At 48.1% G+C, this 27,860-nt stretch overlaps 1 protein-coding gene and 1 long non-coding RNA gene across 4 annotated transcripts in view; both read right to left on the bottom strand.

Annotated features, from left to right (window-relative positions):
• The window catches only part of PDE2A (phosphodiesterase 2A), a 392,093-nt gene that overhangs the window by 4,081 nt on the left and 360,152 nt on the right, over positions 1–27,860 (bottom strand). For all 3 annotated transcript variants that reach the window (XM_079973519.1, XM_079973520.1, XM_079973521.1), the window contains 14 exons: positions 26,190–26,268; positions 22,984–23,161; positions 21,317–21,429; positions 20,363–20,440; positions 18,330–18,452; positions 17,605–17,675; positions 14,920–15,042; positions 13,941–14,028; positions 12,978–13,025; positions 12,288–12,362; positions 8,722–8,821; positions 6,853–6,965; positions 3,752–3,790; positions 1,208–1,314 (listed from right to left, as the gene is read on the bottom strand). In XM_079973519.1, coding sequence (XP_079829645.1) covers positions 1,208–1,314; positions 3,752–3,790; positions 6,853–6,965; positions 8,722–8,821; positions 12,288–12,362; positions 12,978–13,025; positions 13,941–14,028; positions 14,920–15,042; positions 17,605–17,675; positions 18,330–18,452; positions 20,363–20,440; positions 21,317–21,429; positions 22,984–23,161; positions 26,190–26,268 — 1,335 coding nt within the window. The remainder of the gene's footprint in view (positions 1–1,207; positions 1,315–3,751; positions 3,791–6,852; positions 6,966–8,721; positions 8,822–12,287; positions 12,363–12,977; positions 13,026–13,940; positions 14,029–14,919; positions 15,043–17,604; positions 17,676–18,329; positions 18,453–20,362; positions 20,441–21,316; positions 21,430–22,983; positions 23,162–26,189; positions 26,269–27,860) is intronic.
• LOC307215247 lies at positions 4,023–6,440 on the bottom strand. The gene is made up of 2 exons (XR_013838424.1): positions 6,390–6,440; positions 4,023–4,598 (listed from the first exon to the last, which is right to left on the bottom strand). It is a non-coding gene; the product is annotated as an uncharacterized lncRNA (long non-coding RNA).

The following is a 27,860-nucleotide window of genomic DNA, read 5'->3' on the forward strand; positions in this document are numbered from 1 at the left end:
GGAGGATCCTTCCAAATCTACAAATCTATGTGGTTGGCCATTGCAGGAAACAGGATGCAGGTCTAGGGCCTTTGGCTTCAGCCAGCAGACCAGCTTTTCTTGTTAATAATAATAATAATAATAATAATAATAATAATAATAATAATTTACTATTCATACTCCACCCATCTGGTTGGGGTTCCCCAGCCACCCTGGGCGGCTCCCAACAGAATATTAAAAACACGATCAAACATCAAACGTTAAAAACTTCCCTAAACAGGGCTGCCTTCAGATGTCTTCTAAAAGTCAGGAGGGCGTTCCACAGGACGGGCACCACCACCAAGAAGGCCCTCTGCCTGGTGCCCTGTAACCTCACTTCTCACAGGGAGGGAACTGCCAGAAGGCCCTCGGAGCTGGACCTTAGTGTCTGGGCAGAATGATGGAGTTGGAGATGCTCCTTCAGGTATACCGGACTGAGGCCGCTTAGGGCTTTAAAGATCCGCACCAACACTCTGAATTGTGCTTGGAAACGTACTGGGAGCTGATGTAGGTCTTTCAAGACCGGTGTTATATGGTCTCGGCAGCCGCTCCCAGTCATCAGTCTAGCTGCCACATTCTGTATTAGTTGTAGTTTCTGGGTCACCTTCAAAGGTAGCCCCACATAGAACGCATTGCAGTAGTCCAAGCGGGAGATAACTAGAGCATGCACCACTCTGGCGATACAGTCTGCGGGCAGGGAGGGTCTCAGCCTGCATACCAGATGGAGCTGGTAGACAGCTGCCCTGGACACAGAATTGACCTGTGCCTCCATGGACAGCTGTGAGTCCAAAATGACTCCCAGGCTGCGCACCTGGTCCTTCAGGGGCACAGTTACCCCATTCAGGACCAGGGAGTCCCCCACACCCATCCACCTCCTTTCCCCCGAAAACAGTACTTCTGTCTTGCCAGGATTCAACCTACTGGGGTTCAACATACTGGGAGACAATGTAGGTCTTTCAGGACTGGTGTTATGTGGTTTCGGTGGCCACTCCCAGTCACCAGTCTAGCTACTGCATTCTGCATTAGTTGTAGTTTCCGGGTCACCTTCAAAGGTAGCCCCACATAGAGTGCATTGCAGTAGTCCAAGCAGGAGATAACCAGCGCATGCACCACTTTGGCCAGACAGAGCTTTACTCCAGATTGCAGCCCCCCTCCCTCCACGATCCTCTCCTGCCCCCCAAGGACTCACTTGTAGATGGGCATGGCAATGTGCTCCATGAAGCTGATCTGCAGCTCCGGGATGTAGGCTTTCTCCCGGTCCATCATCTCCATCGGCCGGTTGCCCATGGCCTTCTCCTGCAGAGAAATCGGGGTGTTCAAATTGACAAGGCACAGCTCATTTCCCTGCTTTCCTGTGAGCCCAGAGAGCTGAGGAATGACACCCCCTGACTTTCCACACTCTCGGGGAGAAACAGAGAGCCTAGCCCCTCCATTTGTTGAACCCTAGCACCCACCAGCCCCGGCCAGAATGGAAGTTGTTGAGGAGATTTCACCCCTCCCATATCCAAGAATCTCCTGATGAGTCTGCTGATTCTCCAGAGAGGAGGAGCAGTGTATTGCTTTCTACTTATTCAGCTCCAGCACCAAGTCAGTCAGTCAGTCAGTCAGTCAGTCAGTCAGTCAGTCAGTGTGTCGGAGAGAGAGAGAGACTGAGTGTTAGAGATCGTGTGTAGAGATAAGGTTGCTGCTAAGAGCAGCTGCAGACAATCAGTGCAGCATTCATTTATGCTTAGACCTATTTAGCTCTGTATATAGTTTTGTATTATAGTTGTAGTTATAGAATAAAAGAAGATATTCTACAGAGCTGCTCTCCGAGTCGTGTATACACTGCCAGACTCTGCTATACTCTGCTGTGCGACGACTGTATTGTGGAAGTGAATCCGGTGCTCACAGCTCTAAGCTGTGAGTCCACAGCACTTTGACCTGGTGGTCTCTGGCAGTGCTACCCAGCTCGCCTAGCCCAGTCGGGGTTGACGTGCATGAGTCCAGTTGGTGACACTGGCTCCAGGGCGATGCTGACAGTTGTAGTCCAGCGACAACTGGATGATAAAAGGCTCCCCTTTCTTGCACCATGGAATAACCAACGGACTCCCTTGGAAGGTCATGAAGTCTCCTTCATTGGAGGTTTTTAAGCAGAGCTTGGGTGTCCATCTGTCCAGGACGCATTAGCCATGATTCCTGCATTGTAGCAGGTTTGGCTAGATGACCCCTGAGGTCCCACCCAACTCTAGAATTCTGTGACCCTCCGATCTTTCCAAATCCAGCCCAGAGCAGGAGATAATTCTCAGTCGTTTTTGAATGTGGAGACATCATTGCAATGTTTCCACGTGATGCTGCAATGCAGGGGCACTCTTGCGAGCATGGATGAGTTGAGATCGTAACTCATCAAACGCCCTGGTCTGGATGTGCTTAACTAAATTCAGGTGAATCCCAAGTTGGGGGGGATTTTGTCTAAGGAGAAGAGAGCGCCGCCTCAGCAACACGGTCTTCAAAAAACGCTGCAGACAAGCATCTCCTGTGAGTGAAACGATGTCTCTAATTTCACCGTCCATGGAAAACCTAAGGCTGTACATACTGCTCTGTGACCAAATGTCTCTGAGAAGTTTGTAATAATAATAATAATAATAATAATAATAATAATAATAATAATAATAATAATTTATTTATACCCTGCCCACCTGGGTGGGTTTCCCCAGCCACTCTGGACAGCTTCCAACCGAATATTAAAAACAATACAGCATCAGACATTAAAAACTTCCCCAAACAGGGGAAAATTGTCTTTTAAAGTAAAATAGTTGCTTATTGCCTTGACATCTGATGGGATGGTGTTCCACGGGGCGGGCGCCACCACCAAGAAGGCCCTCTGCCTGGTTCCCTGTAACCTCAATTCTGGCAGCGAGGGAACCGCCAGAAGGCTCTCACTGCTGGACCTCAGTATCTGGGCACAACGATGGGGGTGGAGACGCTCCTTCTAGTCTACTGGGCTGAGGCCATTTAGGGCTTTAAAGGTCAGCACCAACGCTTTGAATTGTGCTTGGAAACATACTTGTAAAACCCTGAAAGTTAAACTTCCTGGAACGAATACAAGCCCAGAGGCACAGAGAGATCTGCCGCCACCCAGTGTTGAATCAGGAGTTTGCTGTTGCAATGCACAGCCAGAGAGGGGCATCTGGTGGTACTGAGCCTCCTGATTGCCTGGTTTGGAATCCAGACCTTTGCAACTCAGAAAGCCTCCAACTGGAGAGATGCAGGAGGACCCAAGAGTTCTCTCCTGGTTCAGATTGTCATCTAATTCATTCCCTCTGATTTACCCATCTAGGATCTGCAGCAGCAGCAGAAGTGGGAGCAGGCAAGGTCTTTTCCCCATCTCTCCTTGACAGCTTGGATGAGGTTTAGCAAGATCCCGGGCACCCTGGGAAATCTGATCTTCCCAGGGCACCCGATGTTCTTTCTACGAGGGAGATCTGGGATCTGCAGCAGCAGCAGCAGAAGAAGTGGAAACAGGGAAGAAGGTTTCCTCCTCAGCACACTCTCCTTCTCTCCTTGACAGCTTGGATGAGGTTTAGCAAGATCCCGGGCACCCTGGGAAATCTGATCTTCCCAGGGCACCCAATGATCTTTCTACGATTGAGACCTCCCCACCAGGCCTGGTAAGGGGTCAGCAAGGATTTGGGCAAGGGGTTTATGGGGGAGAGGTGTACATGCGTTGCCTTAGGAGCGTTTTCTTACATACCAGATCTCCTTGGGAGAAGAACTCCTTGTAGATCAACTCCTGGAAAGCAAAAGTCACAGTTTAGGCAAGTTTTAATTAATTTTCCTCAATGTGAAGTCATCTGGCCACCTTCTTCCCTGCTCAGGCAAGCCAGCACCCTTGGCAGTATGTGCCCCCGACTGTTTGCCCAAATTTCAGCCTCCGACTCTGACCGTTGGTACACGCAACCCACAACTGTTTCCTCTGCCTGGAAGTGGAGCCCCAGAGTCTTGGGAAGGGTTTTTTTTAATAATAATAATAATAATATTTTTTTATTTATACCCCGCCCTTCCCGGTTCAGAAAACCGGGCTCAGGGCAGCTAACAACAAATTTAAAACACTTAATTGATGCAACAAAAAACAGCATAAAATACAGTATAAAGCGTGAATAACAATAAATTCAGAATTCAAAAATCAATTTAGGGGGGAAATCCATCCAATAAACATTAGTTGATCACCAGGGCTAGCTGGCTAAATTAGTCCTAGTCGGGCCAGCGAGGAGACCAGGGGAGAATGAGCTGTGGGATCCCAGAGCGGGTAATCTTCATAAAAAGGGGAGGGGGAGGGAAGGAAGCAGAATAAAAGATCAGGCTAAGTTCAGATTGAAAGCCAGGTGGAATAGCTCTGTCTTACAGGCTCGACGGAAGGAAGTTAAATCCTGCAGGGCCCTGGTCTCCTGGGACAGAGCATTCCACCAGGTCGGAGCCTTTTAAAAACAGAGATGCCGTGATTTAACCTGGCACATTCTGCACGCAAAATTCAGGCTACTAGTAGAGCGTCGATGTGGTTCAAACAATATCCAAGGATCCCTAAGCAATTATGGCAACTCCTTTTCTAACCTCCTGGCAGCAGTGCAACAGGTAAATCTTTTCTAGGCATGGAGAAACAGGCAGCCAGGTGTCTGTGAGAAACTCACGGTCCAACAACACCCTACCTTCTTCTGAGCTTTCCAGCAAAATTAAATTAAACAGCAAAATTAAAGTACAACTGCCTCTGACTGTACAGGCAGAGCATAGCCTCTCTCCTGGCTTGCAGCCACCAATAGCCTGGTCCTCCTTCAATAATTTGTCCAATCTTCTTTTAAAGCTTTCCATGGTGGTGACTATCACTGCTTCCTGTGGCAGGGAGTCCCACAGTTTCGTTTCGTTTTGCTTTTAATTTGCACGCCGCCTTTCTATATTGCTACACACGAGGCGGTTTACAAGCTGCAAAAAGCAACAACAAAATGGGCAGCAAAGAACACACACCTAATAACAATACAGTGGTACAAACCCTTTGGTTCTCAAACTCTGAAAACCCAAAGTAAGTGTTCCGGTTTTTGAACAATTTTTGGAAGCCGAACGTCTGATGCGGCTGTCGGCTATTGTTTCTGGAGCACCTGCACCAATCAGAAGCTGTGCCTTGGTTTTCGAACATTTTGGAAGTCAAACGGACTTCCAGAACGGATTAAGTTTGGCGCTTTTGTTTTTGCTATTTATTTTGCGTTTTTGTTTTTCAGGCTTTTTCGGTTAATTTGTTTTTTTGACTGTGTGGAACCCAATTCAGCTACTGACTGATTGATTGATTGATTGATTGATTGTGTGACTGTGGAAATGGATACCCCCCCCCCCATCCAAACAATGACTATCATCAGTGCAGGGAAGGAAAAAAATAATTTTTCACTTTTATCATCTACAATACTGTCTTATTTATTTTCTTGGCCAATAAAATGAGATGAGTGCCACAACCCCAGAGTTGTCCACGACTGGACCTAATGATCAGGGGTCCCTTAAACTTTATCTTACACTGATTATTGCTTTCATTTTATGGATCAGTGGTCTCATCAGATAGTAAAATTCATGTTAAAATGCTGTTTTAGGGGTTGTTCTTAAAAGTCTGGACCGGATTAATCCATTTTGTATTACTTTCTATGGGAAAGCGTGCCTTGGTTTTGGAACGCTTTGGTTTTGGAACAGGCTTCCGGAATGGATTAAGTTTGAGAACCAAAGTACCACTGTACAAAAAAGCCACAATAACTTTAAAATAAACAACCTATATCAAATTAAGCAATATTCAACAATCCATTAGAACATAATAGTAAGCAGCAGAATTACATATCAGCATATCAGCAAATAATAATTGTCAGGGAACTGCCATTGGAGCCAGAGGGAGAGGGAGGGCTCCAGAGGGATTACGGAGAGCGTCCCAGGAGGGAGAGAAGCAGCCCAGCTATTGGGGAGGGAAATCAGTGCAGCACCAGTGGAGAAGGGGGGCAGATGGGGGAATCGGCGAGGGGGCTCCATGACTCCTCTCCGGAGACCAGCGGGGAGAGCACGGGTCCTCCGCTGCCCACACCCTCCCTGCGCAGAAGGCTTCCGCGCAGGGAGAGTAGGCGGAGACTAGGCGTCAAAGAGCTTCTTTGCTGGAAGAAGTTCAAGAAACGCCGACTGACAGATTCTGCCAGCGACTGAGACAGCCACGGGTGAGTGGCTGTCCGGACAGAATTGGGTTCACCCAGGTAACTCAGCCAGGTGTGGCGACGACTTACGCACGAGCAACCCCTAGAACCATTACAATAATGAAACAGTTTACCCTTAACAATTCCAATAAATTATAATCAATAAGAATATTGGCAAGTCACAATGCATAAAATACCACAAAACATATAGAAAGAAATCCTGAATCTTCCAACATTCCCCGAGTTCTTGTGCAGGCATAGGCAAACTTGGCCCTCCAGATGTTTTGGGACTACAATTCCCATCATCCCTGACCACTGGTCATGTTAGCTAAGGATGATGGGAGTTGTAGTCCCAAAAACATTGGGAGGGCCGAATTTGCCTATGCCTGTTCTAGTGTTGTGAGAGAGGCAGAAAAACCCTTCTGTTCCTGACATGCCACGCGTGCTTTTACGCACCTCTGACTTGCCTTTCCCCAGAACAGAAAAACCCTGGAGGTGGTAACCATTCCTCATGAGGATGTAGAGGTGAGAAGGCTACCTTGTCATGTATAATCTGGTCGAGATTCCTGCATTTCAGGGGGCTGGACTGGATGACCCCGGGCCCCCCCCCCTTCCAACTCTACAGCTCTAGGATTCCCACACTCACCGCAATCTTGCGGGTGGTCTTCCAGCCTTTGGTCTGGTCCGAGAGGTCGCATGAGGTCATGAGAAGGCAGAGCAGGAGGCTATGGTGCTGCTTGTTTTTGGGGTCGTAGCCAACTGGAAAGGGCGAGAGATGGAGGAGGCCTCCTTTTTTGGACTCCGCAGAGACAGCACAAGGCCAGCAAACCCTCTCCCCAAAGAAATGAGGTGTGGAAGGTGTGGGGTCTCTGTTTTATCCCCCCCCCGATGGCCCTTAGGAGAATCACACCTTGGTTTTAAATGCAGTGTAAGGTAGTCTCAGGGATGTGGGTGGCGCTGTGGGTTCAACCACAGAGCCTAGGACTTGCCGATCAGAAGGTCGGCGGTTCGAATCTCCGCGACAGGGTGAGCTCCCATTGTTCGGTCCTAGCTTCTGCCCACCTAGCAGTTTGAAAGCACGTCTAAGTGCAAGTAGATAAACAGGTACCGCTCCGGCGGGAAGGTAAACGGCGTTTCTGTGCACTGCTCTGGTTCGCCAGAAGCGGCTTAGTCATGCTGGCCACATGACCCGGAAGCTGTACGCCAGCTCCCTCGGCCAGTAAAGCGAGATGAGCACCGCAACCCCAGAGTCATCCGCGACTGCATCTAATGGTCAGGGGTCCCTTTACTGTTACCTTTTAAGGTAGTCTCTATGGGAGTATATTGTATTTAATTATGGAAGTATCAGAGTTTTTAGGGGGTTAACCAGGCTGGGATAGCTGGGATAGTAGGCTGCTTGGTTTTTCAATTTTCAATGTAGATTTTTCAATTTCATTGTTCTGTATGGGACAATGACAATAAATATTACTAAGGGATTCAGAATCACACTCCATTGCCTGTGATTGAATCCCCACCCCCCAAAAAACAGAACTGGGTAAAAATAAGTATTTGGGCCGCAGAAAGAAAGCAGCTTTTCAAGCCAAACACCTGACTTTATTACATATAAGCCCCTATTGTCAGAAACGTGAGATCTGGTCCTGCATTGTAGAGGGTTGGACTAGATGACCCTGGGTCCCTTTCAACTCTCCGTCCCACGACATGGGAAAAGTAATCACTTTTTGGAAGAGGGCCATGAAGATTTCTAATGCAGAAAGACTGGTAATCTAAACAAAATATAAGGCGTTGTAGGAACTTTTGTTACTTCTGATTAGATGTTATTGTTATTAGATTCTTTTGTGATTTCTCTCTCTTTTGATTCAATAAATGGTTTTTAATTTTGTATTTCAAATTGTTGCAACCTGCCCCGGTTCCTTAGCACGAAGGGCAGGTAATAAATAATAATATTATTAATAGCACGAGACTCTTAATCCCAAGGTTGTGGGTTCAAGCGCCACATTGGGTGAAATATTCCTGCATGACAGGGGGTTGGGCTGGATGACCCTCAGGGTCCCTTCCAACTATACAAAAAAAATTTTATTCCATGATTCGGCACTTCAAAAATCTGGTTTCTTTAGGACTTTGCATTTGTTTTCTTTCTAGCTCTCGTGCCCCTAGGGATGTGTCTGAAAAGACGAAAGTGGAGAGGTCAGAGTGTTTTAAGTTTTTGTGCGTTTCTGGAAAACTGGGCTAACTTCCTCTATGATTCATACCTAATATTTCCTGTGGGCTAGACTGATCTGTGTATTCGAGGAAGATACTTCAACACAAGAAAGCCAAAGGATCCAGCCCCGGGTTTTATTTCCTTGTCATAAGACAGGAAGAAAGTGTTGTAGTAGTAGTTGTGTGTGTGTGTGTGCGTGCGTGTGTGTGTAGCTTTTATGTAGGGAAACTCCCTTCCAACTTTAGAAATCTGGTGGCCATGCCCTTCACACCTGGCTCCACCTGGGAGGCCCCAGACAGGTGAACCCCTGGTTACCTTCTGCCATTTTCTGGAGGTCTTTGAAGATTCTCAAGTGGTGAGCAAGGTCTGTAGCCAGGATAATGTCTCTCATCAAGTCCAACATCCTTTGGTAATCCTATTGGGGCAACAAGACTGGAAGTTGTGGGGTGTAACATCACCAAAGCAGTCAAGTCTCCTGTTTGCCCAGAGTGGACACAGGGGAATGTTGCTCCAGCCAAGAAGACTTCCTGTCACACCTGGTCCAGAGCGTGTGACCAGGTAGATGGACGTGACCCTGGGAGACCCTATTAAGGGGTCACACAGCCATCTTCCCCTTACTCTCTTGCTCTTGCTTACTCTTTTTTTAAAAAATAATATTTATTAAAGTTTCAAAAAAGTTACATGAATAAAAAAAAGAAAAGAAAAAGAAACAAAAAATACAAAATACAAAAAAGTAAAGACAATTAAAAACAAATCAACCTTTCCATATCTTAACTTTCAATTACTTGTTTCCCTGACCTCCTCACACCTCCCTTTTTTGTATTCTAGTTCAATTAGTTATTTCAGCAAATCCTTTCCATTTTTGCTTTTATCTTAATAATTTATCTTAATATATTATAACTTTACATTCTCACCTGTTAATAATCCATCTTTAAATACTCCTTTATAACATTACTGCTAAAACCACATAACTTCATTCCAACATCCTTCTAACATTCCTTAATGCTCTTGCTTACTCTTAGTTAGCCTTTTGCTGTCTGCTGTCTCCGAAAATTTTTACAAATCACTTGGGAAGAAAGGCAAACTAATACCAGTGTACTGGAAGAAGCAAAGATCACCCTTGTTGAAGCAATCCCAACATCAACTTCGTTGGACTGGTCATGTTATGCGGGTGCCTGATTGTCGTCTTCCAATGCAACTACTCTATTCTGAACTTAAAAATGGAAGGCTTAATACCGGTGGTCAACAAAAGAGGTTCAAAGACTGTTTCAAGGCAAATTCAAAAAAATGTAGTATAAACACCAACAATTGGGAAACACTGGCCTGCGAGCGCTCCAGTTGGAGAACAGCCTTTCCCAAAGGTGTCATGGGCTTTGAAGACACTCGAACTCAGGACGCAAGGGAGAAACGTGCTAGGAGGAAGGCACGCTTGGCAAATCCACACCGTGATCAACTCCCGCTTGGGAACTAATGTCCCCACTGTGGAAGGACATGTGGGTCCAGAATTGGCCTCCACAGTCACTTGCGAACTCACTGTTAAAACCGTGTTTATGGAAGACAATCTTACCTGGCTACGAGGGATTGACAAAGAAGAAAGACAAGGGCCCGGAGAATGAACCCACACGTTTCTCTGTAACTGTAACTACAAGCTCATGCCTGCCTTCAGGATCATACTGTGAACTGAATGTAAGTAAACCTTAAAAGAAGACTGTTGCGTCATTATTGATTTAAGAGGGAACTAAAGGGGATTTGGAGCAGCGATGTCACGCTGGCCACGTGACCCGGAAGTGTCTCCGGACAGCGCTGGCCCCTGGCCTCTTAAGTGAGATGGGCGCACAACCCCAGAGTCTGTCAAGACTGGCCCGTACGGGCAGGGGTACCTTTACCTTTACCTTAAAGGGGATTTGGAGGCAGGTGGCGCTGTGGGTTAAAGCTTCAGCGCCTAGGACTTGCCGATCGAAAGGTCGGCGGTTCGAATCCCTGCGGCGGGGTGCGCTCCCGCTGCTCGGTCCCAGCGCCTGCCAACCTAGCAGTTCGAAAGCACCTCCGGGTGCAAGTAGATAAATAGGAACCGCTTACCAGCGGGAAGGTAAACGGCGTTTCCGTGTGCGGCTCTGGCTCTGGCTCTGGCCAGAGCAGCGATGTCATGCTGGCCACGTGACCCGGAAGTGTCTCCGGACAGCGCTGGCCCCTGGCCTCTTAAGTGAGATGGGCGCACAACCCCAGAGTCTGTCAAGACTGGCCCGTACGGGCAGGGGTACCTTTACCTTTACCTTTAAAGGGGATTGATGGGGTACAGGTGGCACTGTGGTGTAAACCACTAAGCCTAGGGCTTGCCGATTAAAAGGTCGGCGGTTCAAATCCCTGCGACGGGATGAGCTCCCGTTGCTCGGTCCTAGCTTCTGCTAACCTAGCAGTTTAAAAGCATGAAGTGCAAGTAAATAAATAGGTACCACTCAGGCAGGAAGGTAAACGGCGTTTCCGTGCGCTGCTTTGGTTTGCCAGAAGCGGCTTAGTCACGCTGGCCACATGACCCGGAAGCTGCATGCCGGCTCCCTCGGCCAGTACAGCAAGATGAGTGCCACAACCCCAGAGTCGGCCACGACTGGACCTAATGGTCAGGGGCCCCTTTACCTAAAGGGGGGATTTACCAGGTACACCCCAATCTGGAAAAGCCAGAACGGACTGCTTAACTCAAACGGTTCAGACAAATGAATCAACTTGCTGCCTGCAATGTGCAAGGGAATGTGCTCTGCTACCAGCATGAGTGAGGAACGATAATATTTAATCAACATATCCTCTCCTACTATCCACAACACTCCCACAGAAGTTGCTGCTTTTCACCTCAGGGGAGCAGCTAGCCCAGTGGGGGTGGGGGTGGGGGTGGGGGTGGGGGTGGGGGTGGGGTGGGGTGGGGTGTGTTAGAATTCCTGCTCCGTGATTGCAGTCATGGGATTGTTGTCTATCACATGATGGTGTATGTTTTCATTCCACAGAGTGGGAAGTGACGGAGACAGGATGTTTGTGTTCCTGTGTTCCGCAAAGTGGGACTATTGTCCTTTGTTCTTTCTCTCTCTGCTATCTGATGCTAGAGAGAGAGGGAGCCATGTTGCAGTGCTCTGTGTGTGTTTATATGTAAATAAAGTAGATTAGCCAAAATGCTGAGTTGCTGAGGTCTGTTGCGCAAGGTACAAAGACTCTGCTGATCCCTAAGTGTGCTGGTGTCGGTTGGCATCGTTCGCTGTGATGTTCGGGCTGAAGAAAGCTTTTGAAGCTCCTGAACGAAAGACCAGGAGGGAGAGAACATGCCAGTCGGGCATGTGACTCTACCAGGGTCCTACTCGAGTGTAGGCTGAACTCCTGACAGGGAGATAGGCTGCTTTGGAGAGGCAACATGACTTTCAGGTCCTCCAGGGAATCACAGGCAGGAAGACTGAGAGGTGATGATAGGAGAGCCATCTTCAGATATCTTAAAGGCTTCTGCTCCATGGCTTTGAGTCACAAGGAAGGAGATTCCAAGCAAAAATTAGGAAGAATCTTCCAGCCGCGAGAGCCGTTTGACCGTGGGACGGACTTCCCCGGAAGGCGGCGGAGTCTCCTTCCTTGGAGTCAGAATGTGGGTGAACATCTCTCAAGGATGCTTTAGCTGTGATTCCTGGTTCCCTTCCAGCTTTTCAGTTCTATATGACACCCTCCTGAAATGATGTCAGCTGCTGGTGACACACGAGACAGCTGCCAGTCATGCTGGCTGAGGCTGATGGGAGCCGTGGTCCTGGAGTGCACCAGGTTGAAGATGATGGAGTGTCGAGAAATGACTGGCTTTAACCATCAACGCTTTTCGCTATGAGACCCCGGGAACTGCTGGCCCTCTCCTGACTCACCTTCCGAGAGAAATGATCGAAGATGTTGCAGCCGTGGGTGTTTAAGATGGCGATGGCCTGAGCAAAATGGTGCCTCTGTGCAGAGAGAAAAACATGCCCTTTTAGTGTCCCAGCTCCAGCCCTCTGGAATCAGTTGCCAGCTGAAATTAGACAGGCACCCCGCATCATGGGGTTTAGGGGCGTACTGAATATATTTTTGTTTGAAGGAGCATCTCCACCCCCATCGTTCTGCCCGGACACTGAGGTCCAGCGCAGAGGGCCTTCTGGTGGTTCTCTCACTGTGAGAGGCCAAGTTACAGGGAACCAGGCAGAGGGCCTTCTCAGTGGTGGCACCCGCCCTGTGGAACGCCCTCCCATCAGATGTCAAAGAGAAAAACAACTACCAGATTTTTAGAAGACATCTGAAGGCAGCCCTAATTAGGGAAGCTTTTAATGCTTGACGGACTACTGTATTTTAATATTTTGTTGGAAGCTGCCCAGAGTGTCTGGGGAAACCCAGCCAGATGGGTGGGGTATAAATAATAATAAATTGTTGTTATTGTTGTTGTTTTAAAAGATGCAGCCAGCTTGCCTTCTGCTGCTCCAGAGGGCAGGAACCTCAACACGGTTTTATTTTCAAGAAGGAGCCAGTTCTCATGCATCCAGCCACTTCAAACTGCACGATATTAATAATATCTGTAATAGTTTTACCTCCATCACTGAGCCTTCTGAGCTGTACAGAGCAGCCAAGACCGATTTCTGAAAAGAGAAAATAAAGAGACATCACGTCAGGGAACCCAAGCTGCTCTCTTAATCCAGGACGATACGAGACCCCAAACCTCTCCCTCCCTTTCTCGAAGACGGGTTCTGCTTGAATATTTTTGTTTCCCCTTCACATTGTTGCAAGGAATGTTCTTTTCGGCAGGGACACAGGCGTGTTTGGTTTGGAAAGACTGCAGAAACATTTTGAATTGGCGCCATCTGCGTTGTTATTTTGCATTTGCAATATTGCATTTGTACGTTTGTTCTCGGGAGCCTTTTGGGCTGAAAGGTGACATACCGTATTTTTCGCCCCATAGGACGCACTTTTTCCCCTCCAAAAATGAAGGGGAAATGTGTGTGCGTCCTATGGGGCGAATGCAGGCTTTCGCTGAAGCCTGGAGAGCAAGAGGCATCGGTGCGCACCGACCCCCCCCCCTCGCTCTCCAGCCTTCAGGAAGCTATCCGCAAGCCTTGCAAGCCCGGCGGGACGGTCCCATGGGCTCGCAAGGCTTGCGGGCAGCAGCCTGCAGCCCAAAAGCTCGGGGGACAGCAGGGAGGCGCAGCGCCGCCACCCCGTTATTCCCGGACCTGATCTGGAGGCTGGCGGGGGGGGGGGGAGAGAAGCAAGCTTGCTTCTCCCCCCCGCCAGCCCCACAAACTCGGGGGACAGCGGGGCAAGCCGCTGCCCCACGGAGGCTAGAGAGGCTGTCCCTGAAGGCAGAAGAGGGAGACGGAGCGCTCGGTCTCCCTCTTCTAGCTTGGGGATGGCTGTGCAAACCTGGGGGGGAAATAATTTTTTTCCCCTTGATTTCCCCCCAAAAAAACTAGGTGCGTCCTATGGGCTGGTGCGTCCTATAGGGCAAAAAATACGGTATATATAAACCGTAATGCTGAATAAATAAAAAATCGTACCGAAGCCACCTGGAAGGAGTTGTTGGTGCCTCTGTGGTCCAGGTCGTGGCACATGCAGGAGATGAACAAAGCAAAGATTTCGATGTCTCTGTCGAAAAGGAAAAGAGCAAAAACCACATATGAGCTGCGGAAGGGCTCTGAGATGCCTGGGCTGCTCCCAAATTGGGCAGTAGAGGAGGCACCTCATATGCAAACCAGCCCCAGGGGAGTCGGAGGTGGCATCTTCGCTCAGCCTCCCCAACCTGGTGCCCCCCTGCCAACCAACCTCAGATCCGAAGTATTTCATTTTCTTAAAGCAGAGGGGGAGGGGACCTTGGCAAGTAGCCAGGGAACACGGGAGCAAGAGGTCAGTATTGGATTTGGAGTCAGGTTGTAGGTCATTAGCTCAGCTGGTAGAGCTTGAGCCCCATGACTGGTCATGTTGTGCGGATGCCTGATTGTCGTCGTCCAAAGCAACCACTCTATTCCGAACTTAAAAATGGAAGGCTTAATACCGGTGGTCAACAAAAGAGGTTTGAAGACTGTCTCAAGGCAAATATTTAAAAATGTAGTATAAACACCAACAATTGGGAAACACTGGCTTGCGAGCGCTCCAGTTGGAGAACAGCCTTTACCAAAGGTGTCCTGGGCTTTGAAGACACTCAAACTCGGGATGCAAGGGAGAAACGTGCCAAGAGGAAGGCACGCTTGGTAAAGCCACACCGTGATCAACTCCTGCCCGGAAACCAATGTCCCCACTGTGGAAGGACGTGTGGGTCCAGAATTGGCCTCCACAGTCACTTACGGACTCATTGTTAAAACCGTGTTTATGGAAGACAATCTTGCTTGGCTACGAGGGATCGCCAAAGAAGAAGATACCCCACCAAGCTCCGCATCACAAGGACACCCCCCCCCGTCCCTGCCTCCATGCGCTCTGCGGCTGATCCCTGGCATAAACTCAGCCCCCCTCCCTTTGGCGAGCAAAGCACCGTCCACCTACTCCAAGTAATTGACCAGCTCCAGATTTTTGTAGAGCAGGTAGCAGAAGTGGGAGACCGAGAAGGCATGGGTCCAGTTGTGGTATGGGGGGTCCCTGTATCCCTTTTTCACCATCAGGCAGAACCTGTGAGGAAATCCCCCCCCCCCCAAAAAAAAGAAGCTCATTGGTGAGAATGACACTGGCTATTTTCATTTTTATTTAATATATTTTGCACTCCATTTGGTCATAAAAAGAAGCCAACTACTAAGTAGTTTACGTTCAATATACATTAAAATTCAGGATCAATTCAAACATTAAAAAACCCTCAAAGTTAGTCTATTCATAGAATCCTAGAATCATAGAGTTGGAAGAGACCACAAGGGCCATCGAGTCCAACCCCCTGCCAAGCAGGAAACACCATCAGAGCACTCCTGACATATGGTTGTCAAGCCTCTGCTTAAAGACCTCCAAAGAAGGAGACTCCACCACACTCCTTGGCAGCAAATTCCACTGTCAAACAGCTCTTACTGTCAGGAGGTTCTTCCTAATGTTTAGGTGGAATCTTCTTTCTTGTAGTTTGGAACCATTGCTCCGTGTCCGCTTCTCTGGAGCAGCAGAAAACAACCTTTCTCCCTATTCCTCCCCCCCCCCAAAAAAAAATATTCACGATAAAATGAAGTAGCATATTAATCACATGTCTGGGTAGGCATGCTTAAACAAAAAGGTTTTTTTTTTTAGCCAACGCTGAAAATACAACAGCAAAAGGCCCTGATATCAATTGACAGGGAGTTGCTAAGCGCAGGTGCTGCCACACTGAAATACCTATTTTGTGCCGCCCTTGGCTCCTTCTGAGGAAGCGCGTGGGATTTAAATGTATAATGAATTTATATATTTATACATTTGTAATGATGGTGATAAGTCTGGAGTGAAAATTATGTGCCACTCTAAAAAGCTCGGCGGGTGAAACCCAGCCATTTGCAAGACCGTTGTTCCTTTAAAAGTGGGCACCTCTTGAATTGCTCTTTCCAAATAACTGAGTCTGCACAGCCAGTTTGGGGCGTCTGGTTTGGGCGCTCTCGGTTGCAACACAGGGGCCAGGCAAGCCCCAGCCTTCCTCCTCCCAGTGGCGGACTGGAGAGTGGAGGGGCAGCCACTGGAGAGAGACCCAGGGCTGTCTTACCCATAGACACCACGGGTGTGGGGCACCTGGGCGCTGGGCTCTCAAGGGTGCCAGGCTGAGAGTCTGGGGCCCGAGAGTTGAGTCCGGGGAAGAACCCGTGCGTTGGCCGCGGCAGGCTCTTCTGCTGTGGGCATGTGCGCCGCGAGTTCGGGGGCAACTGAGCCAGCGAGATGCTGAGGGAGCTTGCTAGCTCAGCCCTCCTGCATGCCTGGGAATGGGCCACCTGGGGGGGTTCCAGGTGGATCTTTGCACCCTGGCACTGCATATGCTTAAGACAGCTCTGGACAGACCCTTGCCCCTTCTGCAGCTCCGAGGTTGTGGGGATGGCTGGGGCTCATTGGGGCTGCCAAGGGCCACAGGTGTGGCAAGTGAAAACACGGACCCTCCTGGCTCTGACTTTGTTCCCAGCGTTTGAGTTCAATGGCTCAGCTTCATTGTGGCCCCTGCTCACGTTCAGCCTGGTGCGCCACAATGGAAGGGCCTTCTCTGTGGTGGCTGCTCCCAGGGAACCTTGGAACTCCCTGCCTAGTGAGGCCAGACTCTGTTCTTTTGCCAGCAGGTGAAGATAGTTCTATTCCTGTAGGCAGGGCCGGGTTGAGGTTTGATGAGGCCCTAAGCTACTGAAGGTCATGGGGCCCTTTCTATGTCCAGCTGTCCTTTGACAACAACAAATGGTTGCTCTTTTTTGTGTTGAAAATATGCTATATGGTAATTTATGGGCCTAGTAGGTATCAAAAGTCATTTGCACATGTTGCCATGCAAACACATTAGTATTTGGCAATAACAAAAGTTCCTATAGAAACACAGTTTACAGAGACTCATAATCTAGTCTCTAAAAACCAGTCTCTATGCAACCAGTCCATGCAGAATGTAGGCACCCTATATATAGAAAGGAGCAAACCAGTGATATTTTAGGGAGCAGGTGAGCAGGCGGGGGCCCATGACTTACATCCTAGGAGCCTACACAACACAAAACACTGTTGCTGTATGTCGGTTTCATTCTATTTGTCTTCTATCTTATATTTTGGAAATGTACATCCAGTTTTTTTTCCTTTAGATTTTTTGGGGCCCCCAAGAGAGTGAGGCCCTAAGCTATAGCTTGTTTAGCTTATATGTAAATCCGGCACTGCCTGCAGGTCTTTGGGAACTCGCTGGTTTTTGTTTTTAAGTGCTTTTAATAGCACTGTGCTGTTTCTGTTTTTTGATGCTAACTGAGTTCAATTACCTTTTAATAAAGATCTTATACGCTTCTGGTCTTTTGTATTTTATCTGTGTTGTTTTGTTATAAGCCACCTCGAGTCCCAGTCTGGGGGAAAAGCCGGGTGCAAGCAACAGCTCAGTCGGCAGAGCACGAGACGCTTAATCTCGGGGTCGTGGGTTCGAGCTTTACGTTGGGCAAAAAGATTGCAGAGGGTTGGACTAGATGACCCTTAGGGGTCCCTTCCAGCTCTACAATTCTATGGTTCTAATGTGTGAGTCTATGAAAGGGAGAGAAGAAGAAAAAGACGGTCCTCTTGACATCTTACCTGACAAGGGTCTGGCGGTTGATTTTGTAGCTGCTGATGAAATTCATGTCCTGCAACATGCTCAGAATGGCCTGTGGAGGAGAGAGAGTGAGAGAGAGAGAGAGAGAGAGAGAGTATTCAGGAGGTACGCAGAAGCAGCCAATCCCAACTTGATGCCCTCCTTTGGACTACAACTCCCATCAGCCTAAGAGAAAAAGGTAAAGGACCCCTGGACAGTTAAGTGCAGTCAAAGGCGACTATGGGGTGGTGGCACTCATCTCGCTTTCAGGCGGGGAGCCGGCGTTTGTCCACAGACAGGTTTCATGTGGCCAGCAGGACTAAACCGCTTCTGGTGCAACGGGACAATGATGGAAACCAGAGCATATGGAAACGCCATTTACCTTCCCGCCGGAGCGGTACCTATTTATCTACTTGCACTGGCGTGATTTGAAGTGCTAGGTTGGCAGAAGCTGGGACAGAGCAATGGGAGCTCACTCTGTCACAGATATTTGAACCGCCAACCTTCTGATCAGCAAGCCCAAGGCTCAGGGATTTAGACTACAACTCCCCTCAGCCTAAGACAGCACCGAGGGCATATGCTGTAGGGGTGGAGATCTCCCTCACAAAATCTGGAGCCGATTTCTAAGGAACCCTGTGTTTTGCCTTGTTTTGGAAAGTACAAAATAGGTACGTCTCTCATTAAAATGCAAACCCAACCAAATTTCTCCTCCGCCCTCAACACTCACCATAGATGTGTCGTCCTCTGGAAGGGAACGTGGGGTGTAGGTGAATTTGGCAAAGTTCGGGTCAATTTCTGAGACGGGCACGATTCCTTCATCGAGGAGCTTGGTGTATTCATCATCTGAAACCTGGAAGATGAAGCAGTGCTTAGCTTTTCAAAAGGAAAAATAGCTGGTGCCTTATTGTTGTTATTATTATTATGTGGAGCAAGCAGTTTTGAGGAGGAGAAATGGTGACGATCAAGACTGCCGGGGGTTAGACTAGATGACAACTGGAGTCCCTTTTCAACTCCACATGAAGATGTACCTGCAAACTGGCCACAATCCCAACTTTAAGCTAAACTGCCCACACTAAGTCACCTGTGTTAGCATGTTCATTTACCTTTTTATCAACACATATGCAACCTGGTGCCCGCCGGAGGTTGTTGGAGCACACCTCTTCTCAGGCCCAGCCACGGTGGGAGTTGTAGTTCAACAATGCAGGGTGCCAGGTTGCAAAGGCTGTCATAAGTGAAATAGGATGACAGGAACCTAGGCAGCCAGCAGGTACAGAGTCAGAGCCATGGTCTACCCACCTAAGTATTTCCTAGTATCTGCCAGCAGCAGATTCCTGCACTGCAGGGGGTTGGACTGGATGACCCTCGGGGTCCCTTCCAAGCCTATGATTCTAACTCTCCAAGGTCTTCCCCAGTCCTACCTGGGCGGTTGGAGGATGGATGGCGGCTAACGGATTGAGGTTGAATCCTGGCAAGACAGAAGTACTGTATTTGGGGAGACAGGAGGCGGGTGGGTGTGGGGGACTCCCTGGTCCTGAATGGGGTAACTGTGCCCCTGAAGGACCAGGTGCGCAGCCTGGGAGTCATTTTGGACTCACCACTGTCCATGGAGGCGCAGGTCAATTCTGTGTCCAGGGCAGCTGTTTACCAGCTCCATCTGGTACACAGGATGAGACCCTCCTTGCCCCCAGACATTCTCACCAGTGGTGCATGCTCTGATTATCTCCTGCTTGGACTACTGCATTGCGCTCTATGTGGGGCTACATTTGAAGGTGACCCAGAAACTACAACTAATCCAGAATGTGGCAGCTGGGCGGGTGACTGGGAGTGGCTGCTGAGACCATACAACACGGGTCCTGAGAGATTTGCATTGGCTCCCAGTATGTTTCCGAGCACAATTCAAAGTGTTGGTGCTGAACTTTAAAGCCCTAAACGGCCTTGGCCCAGTATACTTGAACCCCCATCGTTCTGCCCGGACACTGAGGTCCAGCTCCGGGGGCCTTGTGGCGGTTCTCTCCCTGCGAGAAGCCAAGTTACAGGGAACCAGGCAGAGGGCCTTCTGGGTGGTGGCGCCTGCCCTGTGGAACACCCTCCCACCAGATGTCAAGGCAATAAGCAACTATTTTACTTTTAAAAGACATCTGAAGGCTTAGAGAAGTTTTTAATGTTTAATGCTGTATTGTGTTTTTAATATTCTGTTGGGAGCTGCCCAGAGTGGCTGGGGAAACCCAGCCAGATGGGCGGGGTATGTATAAATAAATTATTATTATTATTATTATTATTATTATTATTATTATTATTATTATACCTGAAGATGCTGCCAGGGTTCGAACTCAGAACCTCCTGCATGCCAGGCAGATTCTCTGCCACTGAGCTACGCTATCAGTATGCTGCTGCTGGAGATAGCTCAGGTCTACCCCCCTCAAATGGCCCCCAAGAGGCAGGTGATGCAGCAAGAGGGAGTCAGCTTGTTTTCTGGTGCTCCATAGGGAAGAACTTGGACCAATGGATTCAATTAACCAGAAATGCAACTGAACATTAGGAAGAACCTTCTGACTGTAAGAGCTGCTCAGCAGTGCAATGGTTTCCCTCGGAAGGCGGTAGACTCCACTGGAGGTTTCTAAACAGAGGTTGGATGGCCACTTGCCAGCAATTCTGGAGCTGAGATCCCTGCATGGCAGGGGGTTGGACTGGATGACCTTCAGGGTCCCTTCCAACTCTACAGTTCTATGATTCCATGACGCCAAAGTAAGCCGGCCTTACCTTCATATGGTACATCATCATCTCGTTGGCCAGGTGGCTTCGGTACTGGGCTTCATGGACCTTCTTGTAGAGCAGAGACTGGAGTGAAGGAGAACAAGAGGTGAGTAGGGCATATGTTAATACAGGGGTCGCCAACCCAGTGCCCACGGGCACCAAAGCACCCATGAAGGTTTCCAGTGGTGCCTCCTGTTAGAATTCCTGCTCCATGATTGCAGTCATGGGATTTTTGTCTATCACATGATGGTATATGTGGGAAGTGATGGAGACAGGATGTTTGTGTTACTGTGTTCCGTGAAGCGGGACTATTGTCCTTTGTTCTTTCTCTCTTTGCTGTCTGATGCTAGAGAGAGAGGGAGCCATGTTGCAGTGCTCCGTGTGTGTTTATACGTAAATAAAGTAGATTGGCCAAAATGCTGAGTTGCTGAGGTCTGTCGCGCAAGCTGCGAAGACTCTGCGGATCCCTAAGTGTGCTGGTGTGTGTTGGCATCGTTCGCTGTGATATTCGGGCTGAAGAAAGCTTTTGAAGCCCCCGAACGAAAGACCAGGAGGGAGAGAACATGCCAGTCAGGCATGTGTCTCTGCCGGGGTCCTACTCGAGTGAATGGATGTTTTTGACGTATCTTGGATGCTTTTGTTTTGTTTCTGAAGAAAGCTCTGCAAGTAAAAGCTTGAAAAACCTTTTTATAGGATGGAAATGCATCTCTGTCTTAATGGATCAAAATCTAGTGATCTTCAGCAAGACGGCTGGCTTTGCACCCTCTTTCCTGGAAAGAATATGGTCCATTGCAGTCTTCTCCAACCTGGTGCCCTCCCAGCTGGCGCAGTCGTGGGAGCTGCATCCAAGGCTTCTGGAGAGCACTAGGTTGGAGAAGGCTGGTCCACTGCGCAAGGGAGGTGTACAGCTCTACCCAGAGTGGAGAAAAGAGCCAGGGGAACCCAAAGGATCCGGCTTACGTGAGCGATGCTGATGCCGCAGTAGATGGAGAAGGCGGTGGCTAGATCCTCGTCAAACTTGCTGAACCAAGGCCCGTTGATTTTGTTCACCAGCTCAGCCACTCCAATGACCTCTGGAAGAAGCGGAGAAGAAGACAACAGGTGAGTTCTTGAATTGGATGGGCAGGAGAAGGAGCACACCCGATTGCTGTGGGATGTGATACATGGATAGCAGTCAAGTACAACATTCCTTGTTTTCCTAGAGTGGACATGCAAGGGGATGTTTGGTCCCGCCAGTCAGAACTTCCTCTTTCCTCCTGGGCTGGGACATACTTCCTTTGCATGTGAGTAGTGGTGGGCATGACTTTACCTGTCCAGGTAACAAAAGCACGAGGCACACAACACTCTTTCTCTTTTCCTCTTTCCTCTCTTTGACTTCCTCCATCATTGGAGCAGCGTTTTAGCTAGAGATGCTCTGTTAGCTTGCAGCCAGCAGAGGACACTGGGATCATCCCCATACGGGATAGATCCACATGTAACTAAGTCTGCCTTCAGGGATCCAACTGTGAACTGATGATGTGAGTAAACTTCTTTTATATACTTTAAACAAGATTGTGGCGTGTTTATTCTTTTAAGAGGGATATAAGGGAACTTAGGTAAAGGTAAAGGGACCCCTGACCATTAGGTCCAGTCGTGGCCGACTCTGGGGTTGCGGCGCTCATCTCGCTTTACTGGCCGAGGGAGCCGGCGTACAGCTTCTGGGTCATGTGGCCAGCATGACTCAGCCGCTTCTGGCGAACCAGAGCAGTGCACGGAAATGCCGTTTACCTTCCCACCAGAGCAGTACCTATTCATCTACTTGCACTTTGACATACTTTCGAACTGCTAGGTTGGCAGGAGCTGGGACCGAGCAATGGGAGCTCACCCCGTCGCAGGGATTCGAACCGCCGACCTTCTGATTGGCTGACCTTCTGATCGCCGACCTTCTGAACCGCCGACCTTCTGATCGGCCGACCTTCTGATTGCCGACCTTCTGAACCGCCGACCTTCTGATCGCCGACCTTCTGATTGGTTTAACCCACAGCGCCACCCGTGTCCCTTATAAGGGAACTTACCAGGAACTTAATAGTGAAAGGCTTACACAAGCCTGCAACCAGCTATCTGCTGTGTGTTTAAAAGGGGAATGTAAAACTACAATTGCAGTGCATAGTTAGACTACGGAACTCTCTCCCACCAGAGTGAGTGGCTTTCAAAGAGGATTAGATAAATTCATGGAGAAGGAGAGGGCTATCAGCTGCTACTAGCTAGGAGGGCTCTGCTTCTGAATGCCAGTTGCTGGAAAAGAGCAGGAGGGGAGAGGGATCTTGTGTTCGAATCCTGCTTGCGGCATTCCCATAATGGGCATGTTGTTGGTCTGATCCAGCAAGCTCTCCTTATGTTTCTCTTTCTTTCTCCCTTCCAAAGGATGCTCCGATGATGTGCCGCCTTCTTGGCACGTCCAGAGGCAAAGGAGCTGTCAGTTACTCTCGAGTAAGTCGGTGAGCCCAGGTGGAGGCGAAGGGGGAAGGGACGTAGATCCTTCTCCCACTTGGGGGAGCATGGAAGATGGGGCACAAGGGGCTTCTCAAACATCTCACTCATGTGGGGCATTGTGCACACCTGGCGTTGCACTTCTTCCGCACACTCACCCTGGTTCTCGTCCTTGATGGGGAAGCAGAGGATGTTCCGGGTGCGAAAGCCGGTGCTGTCGTCCACCCCCCGGTAGAAGAGCGGGTGCGAATAGGCGTCCTTGATGTTGAGGATCTTCCCCGTGGTCGCCACGTGGCCCGCTATGCCCTGATCGGCCGGAATCCGGAATTCGTGGCTCTAAGAAAGGAGTGCACAGCAGAAGGAAAGCGGGTTACTCCACAGTCTCGTGTGTGTGTGTGTGTGGAACTACCCGCCACCAACTAGCCTTGTTACTGGAAGGGCATCGTTGAGGACTGAGAGGAAGGCCAGCCAATACTCAGCCTTCGGGTCGAAGCCAACAGACATTCTGCCTCAACAGATAGGAAAGGAGGGGATGGAAGAACAAACTGGTTGGGAGGAGAAGCGGGGAAATTGTCTTCCTTCCACTGAAGGAAATCAAACAAATTGACAGAATAAAAATAACAGAAGTTCAAAAAAATCAGTGTGGTTTATCCGGAAAACACGTAATATTAACCAGGAGCAGACTATTAAAAGACACTGAAAATTTATCTGCTTGAAATCTAAAGGGATAAATATCTTAAATAAGTGACTTCACCATTGCTTACTTTTCTAAGCGTCGGTAGAGCACGAGACTCTTAGGTTTGTGGGTTCGAGCCCCACGTTGTGCAAAAGATTTCTGCATTGCAGAAGGTGGGCTAGATGACCCTCGGGGTCCCTCCCAACTCTGCAGTTCTACGATTAGGCTGGTAGACTGCATAAGACCATTAGGAAAGCCAAATTTCATGTTGCCCTGTGGGGAGGGAGTCCTGGGTGTCTGTATTTGCTGTATTTAAGATAAAATCCCACCAAACAACTTAGAATTTTTCAGGGTCCTCCAAGCCTTTGGCAACATGCAATATATGACTTGTTATCTTTCAGCTAGTGCTAAATGTGGGATGTAAACACAGGAGCAGTCAGTGACAACATTCCTAGAGTGTACATGTTAGAACATGGGGAGGGATGTCTGTCCAGCAAGCAGGTAAACTTCCTGGGGACGGACTTCCTCCGCATGTGACCAGAGGTGGGTGTGGCCTCACCTGTGCAGGTAAATGATAAAAGCACAGGGCAGGCAGCCATATATCTCTCTCTCATCTTCATCTTCTGAAGGAGCAACATGCCCTCTTGGCTCCCAGCCAAGAGAGGACACTACTATCTTCCTATAAGATAGATTTTAAGTGTATGTAACCTTTTTAAAGCTAAAAAAATTCCTTCCAGTAGCACCTTAAAGACCAACTAAGTTAGTTCTTGGTATGAGCTTTCGTGTGCATGCACACTTCTTCAGATACACAGATATGTATCTGAAGAAGTGTGCATGCACACGAAAGCTCATACCAAGAACTAACTTAGTTGGTCTTTAAGGTGCTACTGGAAGGAATTTTTTTTGTTTTGACTATGGCAGACCAACACGGCTACCTATCTGTAACTTTTTAAAGCTGTCTGCCTTCTGGGATCATATTGTGAACAGAACGTGAGTAAACTCTTTTATACTTTTATCAAGACTGTGTTGTGTCTTGTATTTTAAGAGGGAACAAAAGGGGAGATTACCAGAGTAATTATTATAGAGGTTCTAGCGAACCTGTGCAGACGTTACCGTTGCGAACTTAAAAGGGAATGTCATAAACTCTGCTGATATTTTGGGAACTTGTTAGCACAAGTTGGATAAGGATATAATTAGTCAATATATCCTCTCCTGCACCCCAGAACATTCCCACACTAAATGTCACCTACTTTTGCACCAAAGCGAGAGTCACAAGTGAGGTTTTCAAGTTAAGGGGCAACTGAGGCTCTCACAGCAGCCAGAAATTTGGAGAATTCCTGAGCAGAATTTCCTTCCATTTTTCTCCCAACCAGTGGAGGCTTCCTTCACCAAAGCGTTGGTACAAAATTGACTTCTAGCTTCCACCCAAAGGTCAGTTACTGCCAAAAGCTTGGCTTGAATGTGCTGGGATTTAAAATGAATTCAAATTCTCCCAGTTCTTTTTTTCCCCATTTTTGCAATAATCTCTCCGGATTCAGACGGTGTAAGAATAAGAGAAGGGATGGGAACTGAGTTCGGCAAAAGATACCTGGAGCCTTAAAAACCACACCGGTGCCAAATTCTCATGACAACCAAGAAACGAAATATTAAGAGCAGTTTAAAAGAAGTTACATGGATAAAAATAAGGTAGTTCAGGGGTGTCTAACCTGCTGCCTTCCAAATATTGTTAGACCCCCCCCACCTCCCAGTAGTCCCAGTGTGGCCACTGGTCAGGGATGAGGATGGTTGGAATTGTGATCCAACCATATCTGGGGGACCAGAGATAGAGATATGAAGCGGGGGTGGGGACTTGGGGGGGAGTTTCCCTTCCCCATTTTTCCTGTCCCCCCCTTCAATTTGTCCCTAAAAAACTGGATGGAAAACTGGAGAAAAATGACCCCCATTTCTCCACTCCCACTCTCACTGTAGTCTCCCCCCTTTCCAGGGCCAGATTGAGGTTTGATGAGGCCCTCAGATTCAAACAAGGTAATGGGGCCCTTTATACGTCCAGCTGTCCTTTGACAACAACAAATAGTCACTGTTTTTTGTGTTGAATATATGCTATATGGTAATTTATGGACCTAATAGGTATCTCAAGCCATTTGCACATAACAAAAGATGTATTTTATCAAAGGAATTGTTGAACTGAAATATAATTAAAAAGTATATTAATAGTGAAATACAATTAAGAAGAAGTATATTAATAGTGAAAAAATTATTAAGCTCTAACTTAAAATGATTTTTTTATGCATAACAAACACATTGCAAACACATTGGCATTTGGCAATAACAAAAGTTCCTATAGAAACACAGTTTACAGAGACTCATAATCTAGTCTCTAAAAACCAGTCTCTATGCAACCAGTCCATGCAGAATGTAGGTACCCTATATATAGAAAGGAGCAAACCAGTGATATTTTAGGGAGCAGGCTAGCAGGCGGGGCCCATGACTTACATCACAGGAGCCTACACAACACAAAACACTGTTGCTGTATGTAGGTTTTATTCTATTTGTTTTTTATCTTATATTTTGGAAATGTACATCCAGGTTTTTTTCCCTTTAATTTTTTGGGGGCCCCCAAGAGAGTGGGGCCCGAAGCTAGAGCTTGCTTAGCTTACACGTAAATCTGGCACGACCTGTGGCCCTTACCTCATCATCCACCACGCCCCCGTCAAAAACCTTGGCCACCAGTTCGTGGCTGCTTCTGTCCAGCAGGAATACAGAGCATCTGCAAAAGAACAAGCCAAGTTGAGATACGGGCTCGATAAACCACCGTCGCCAGGATCCTGACCATTCTCTGGGACAAGCGAGGGGGAACGCAACCTCTGGGCCTGCACACGGGTCAAAGTGGTGGTGGTGTGAGAAACGGTGAGGTCCCAGAAGCATCATGAGACAACCACGTATCTGATAACGGAGGAGATAATTGCCACCATAGCAGGGACACCCAAGGGACTCATCCCTTTGGGGGGTGGCGCTTTAGGGATGGAATGAGGGCGTGAGTCAGCCCCCCCCCATGTGCTAAAATTATAGTTTCGAAGGGGGTGGGGTTTGTAACTTGGTGTCGTTTATTTGGGGTGGGGTGGTTTTAAATTGTTCTCTATTTGCTAATTTGTATTTGTGATTTGTACCTTTTGGTTTTGTAAGGTTGGTTGATATTCTACAGCCTTTTAAATGTGTTGCGGGAGAGGGTGTTATTGTCTCATTGTTTTTGCTTTAACCGTTTACTGGAATGTTTTTTTTTACCTTGTATTATTATCCTGAAATCTTGTGACAATATATACCGTATTTTTTGCTCTATAAGACACACTTTTTCCCTCCTAAAAAGTTAGGGGAAATGTGTGTGCGTCTTATGGAGTGAATGAAGGCTGCGCAGCTATCGTTGAAGCCATAACAGCAAGAGGGATTGCTGCGCAGCGATCCCTCTTGCTGTTATGGCTTCTGGGATAGCCGCGCGATGCCTCTTCAGGGCAGCAGGAGAGTTCCTCCTGATGCACTGAAGAGCCTTCGCGTTGCTTTCACTGAAGTTTTGCCTTGCTTTCTTCAACAACATTTGATTCAGAATATTTTTTCCCCTTGTTTTCCTCCTCTAAAAACTAGGTGCGTCTTATGGTCGGGTGTGTCTTATAGAGCGAAAAATACGGTAACTCTAAAGATAAATAAAAACTAAATAACTGGGCTGCAGCCATATGCTGTTTATTCCAGTTCCCCGAAAGGTTTCCCTAACTGTTCATTTCCGCATTCTGCCTGAGCCTTTGCATCGCATGAGTGCCACTTCCGGAAATATAGCAGAATACAGTCGGGGGCAGAGTTTGGTCTTTCAAATTCTAGCAGAGCCCTGTGCAAGCCCAACATTTGGCGCCTCTCGCTTTCTGTTCTGCTCAGTTCCCTACATCATCGTTGCAATGCCCTGTGCAGGGGAACACATCTTGCCGCCCTAAATCCGTTTCTGATACAATACGATCACAACTTACCGTATTTTTTCTGTGTATTAGACGATGTTTTTTGACTAGTACGAAAGAGGCTGCCCAGAGTTCTCACAGGCCCATATAAGATCAGCGTACACAGTTGGGCCTGGTGAGCATTTACGGTTCCCAACCCAAGTCCTGCGGAAAGCCATCTAATTCAGATTTTAACTTTATCCTGACTTATTTTTAAGAGGTGATTTAATTATTGTTTGATTTTATATCAGTGTTTATATTTGATGCTAGCCGCCCTGAGCCCGGTCTCAGCCGGGGAGGGTGGGATACAAATAGAAGTGTATGATGATGATATCAAAAAAACTGGGGTCATCCTATACATGGATAGTGGCATGGGGGGGGG

The sequence above is a fragment of the Podarcis cretensis genome (assembly GCF_951804945.1).
Source record: "Podarcis cretensis genome assembly, chromosome: 4".
Taxonomy (NCBI): domain Eukaryota; kingdom Metazoa; phylum Chordata; class Lepidosauria; order Squamata; family Lacertidae; genus Podarcis; species Podarcis cretensis.